Source organism: Sinocyclocheilus grahami, unplaced genomic scaffold, assembly GCF_001515645.1.
Source record: "Sinocyclocheilus grahami isolate Dianchi unplaced genomic scaffold, SAMN03320097.WGS_v1.1 scaffold219.1, whole genome shotgun sequence".
Classification (NCBI taxonomy): Eukaryota; Metazoa; Chordata; class Actinopteri; order Cypriniformes; family Cyprinidae; genus Sinocyclocheilus; species Sinocyclocheilus grahami.
In genome coordinates, this window is record NW_015505398.1 from 2,386,618 (window position 1) to 2,389,099 (window position 2,482).

General features: G+C 45.7%; 1 protein-coding gene across 1 annotated transcript; it reads left to right on the forward strand.

Moving 5' to 3' along the window:
• The first annotated feature begins 281 nt into the window (after positions 1-281).
• On the forward strand, positions 282-2,482 carry LOC107596515 (progestin and adipoQ receptor family member 9-like). Its single transcript, XM_016287257.1, has one exon. The coding sequence runs from the start codon at positions 1,265-1,267 to the stop codon at positions 2,378-2,380; it is 1,116 nt and encodes a 371-aa protein (XP_016142743.1). The 5' UTR covers positions 282-1,264; the 3' UTR covers positions 2,381-2,482.

A 2,482-nucleotide genomic window follows, 5' to 3' on the forward strand; every position in this document is an offset into this window, starting at 1 on the left:
AGGACCAGCATAAACCAGCAAAGGACCAGCTTAAACCAGCGAAAGACCAGCATAAACCAGCAAAGGACCAGCTTAAACCAGCAAAGGACCAGCTTAAACCAGCAAAGGACCAGCATCCCAGTGTCAAAACATAACTAACCAGCATATGCTGTTTTTTTCAACAGGGTTCAGACGGCCTAGAAATAATAAATGGGTATGTATGGGTGATTCAAATAGTGTTTTATTGCTAGTAAACTAAAAAAAAGGAGCTCAGACTAATGATAAAGGGACTAGACGCCGGTTGACTGTTTATTTAGAAGTGCTGTCCAGCAGAACCGAAATATCTCCTTCCTGGAAAAAGCACAGCACCGCAATGCGAATGTCGAGCGAAGACACGCTTAAACCAGCACAACTGCATTTAACATGGGCGGAAAAAGAGGAATTAGCCGCTACAGACAACTGAATCGTGAGAAATGTTCTCTGTTCACGCCGCTGTGAGACTGCATGAAACGGCTGTTTTCGAGATCATCAACTAATCGGCAGCAGTGCATCTTCAAACGAGACAGCACGCGATAATCTGGCCGATGAATTATGCACGGCGGAGCATGAATAATACACTGTTTTCAGAGACCGGCCGGTGTCCGACGGTGTCCCACATGACCTACTTTCAAAAGCTTTAATGCAGGAGAGATGCAGCAGCAGTGAGAAGCGAACGAGACCTTCCGCACTGAAAAACAAGCTCACTGTTTGATGTGTGACCTGAAGTCGTGTGGACCTCAGGTGACCTGAACGTCAGGAACGAGTCGTTCACTTGGAAGTCTTGAACAGTGATAGAGAAGCATCCTCGGCGATTGTTTTTTTTTAATCGTTCATGGTTTTAAAACGAAAAGACTTGAGCTAACGGAAAAAGGGGGACCCTGGAGCCATTGACCTTTGCACTTGCAACAGCAGGATTATTTATTTCTGCTCAAACCACAGTCATTTCAGCACATGCTGTTGGGATTTGTGTTGAGCCATGAGATTTGCCTTTGGCAGCTGAAATCTGCACATGAACTCCATAAATGCTTCTAAAGGATTATTAAAATGACAGTTTTGCCTCCGTGATGTCATTCAGTTTGACAGTCAAGCGTTCTGTAAGCAATACTAGTTATTTAACGACTACCTTCAACATCGTAGTGCTAGCTATGTATGTTATCAGTTTAATAAATGTAATTCAGCAATGATTCTAAGCTCAGGAGATAATTTTATTGCTAATCAGTGAATTCGTCTTTTGGTCGGTCCAATCATGTTGTCACTTCCATTACTACGTCACACTGATGTTCCACCGAGAGTGACTGAGAACTTCATTCTGTCTGGTTATCGTTTCCCCAACTACAGCCTACGGCAGTGCCTAGTCTCTGCTTTTCATCCCACCAATGAGACCGGAAACTTCTGGACACATTTCCTCCCCATTTTTGTGTTTGCCTTTCATTTTCTGGAGGTTTTCACGTGGGAAGGAGCGCCGGAACCTAGCAATCCTTTTTTCTACCCTTTCTGGAACTACTTCCTGGGGGTGTTGTACCTGCTGCTAGCCAGCAGCCTGGCTCATCTTCTCAACTCCATGTCACTCATCATTCGTGAAATCTGTTTCTTTGTGGACTATGGGACTATTAGTGCGTATACAGTGGGTTCCTCACTGGCATATTACTACTACATCCATCCTCAAGCAGGAATACCAGAGATTGGATTCGGGGGGCTGAACTCTACCCAAAGGAAGAGCCTAAACGCTAATGATGAGGCTTGGCCCTCTACATCTTCTCCCACTCAGTTCCAGCTGTTCTTTGAAAGTCTCTACATCCCATCCTCCTGTCTCGTCGCTATCATATGCGTCATCACCTGCTGTAACACCAGACAGTGCTGGCGGAGGTACCGCTATGCTGTCCGCACCCTTGTCTTCCTCCTTCCGTTTTTTGTCTCCTCCACTCCTGTCTTCTACCGTCTCTCCGTGAGCTCCCCGTCATCCTCCTCCCCTTATCTGTTCTCCACCATGGCTGCCTTCTTCTACCGCCATTGCTTTTGGCTGGTGGTATCTGCCCTCTTCAATATCAGTAAGATCCCAGAACGTTTTTCTCCAGGAAACTTTGATATCTGGGGTCACAGCCATCAGTGGTTCCATTGCTGCACCTTCCTGTCGATCCTGGATGAGCTGCAAATGATCAAAGTAGAGATGCAGGCCCTGCTTCTCAACCCAACTTTGGTACTATCACCTGCAATGCCACCTAGGCTCCCTGGACCAACACTCTGGTCCACCTATGGGGTCATGTTGCTCCTGCAGGGGTGCATAGCATGCATTATAGCCGGTTTTGGTTGGCAGGCGTATCAGATCTACGCACCAGCGCAAAAAAAGCTAAAGGTACATTAGGAGAGACACTGTATGCTGGTCAGGTTTAAAGATCTTGTTTTGGATTTTCATTTTTGAACAATGTTTCAGTGATTTATGAAGTATGAACTCTATAATTTCAAT

Bases quoted from the DNA above. Each gene is read 5' to 3' on its own strand.
- LOC107596515 (XM_016287257.1), top strand. From the start codon at position 1,265: ATGTTGTCACTTCCATTACTACGTCACACTGATGTTCCACCGAGAGTG.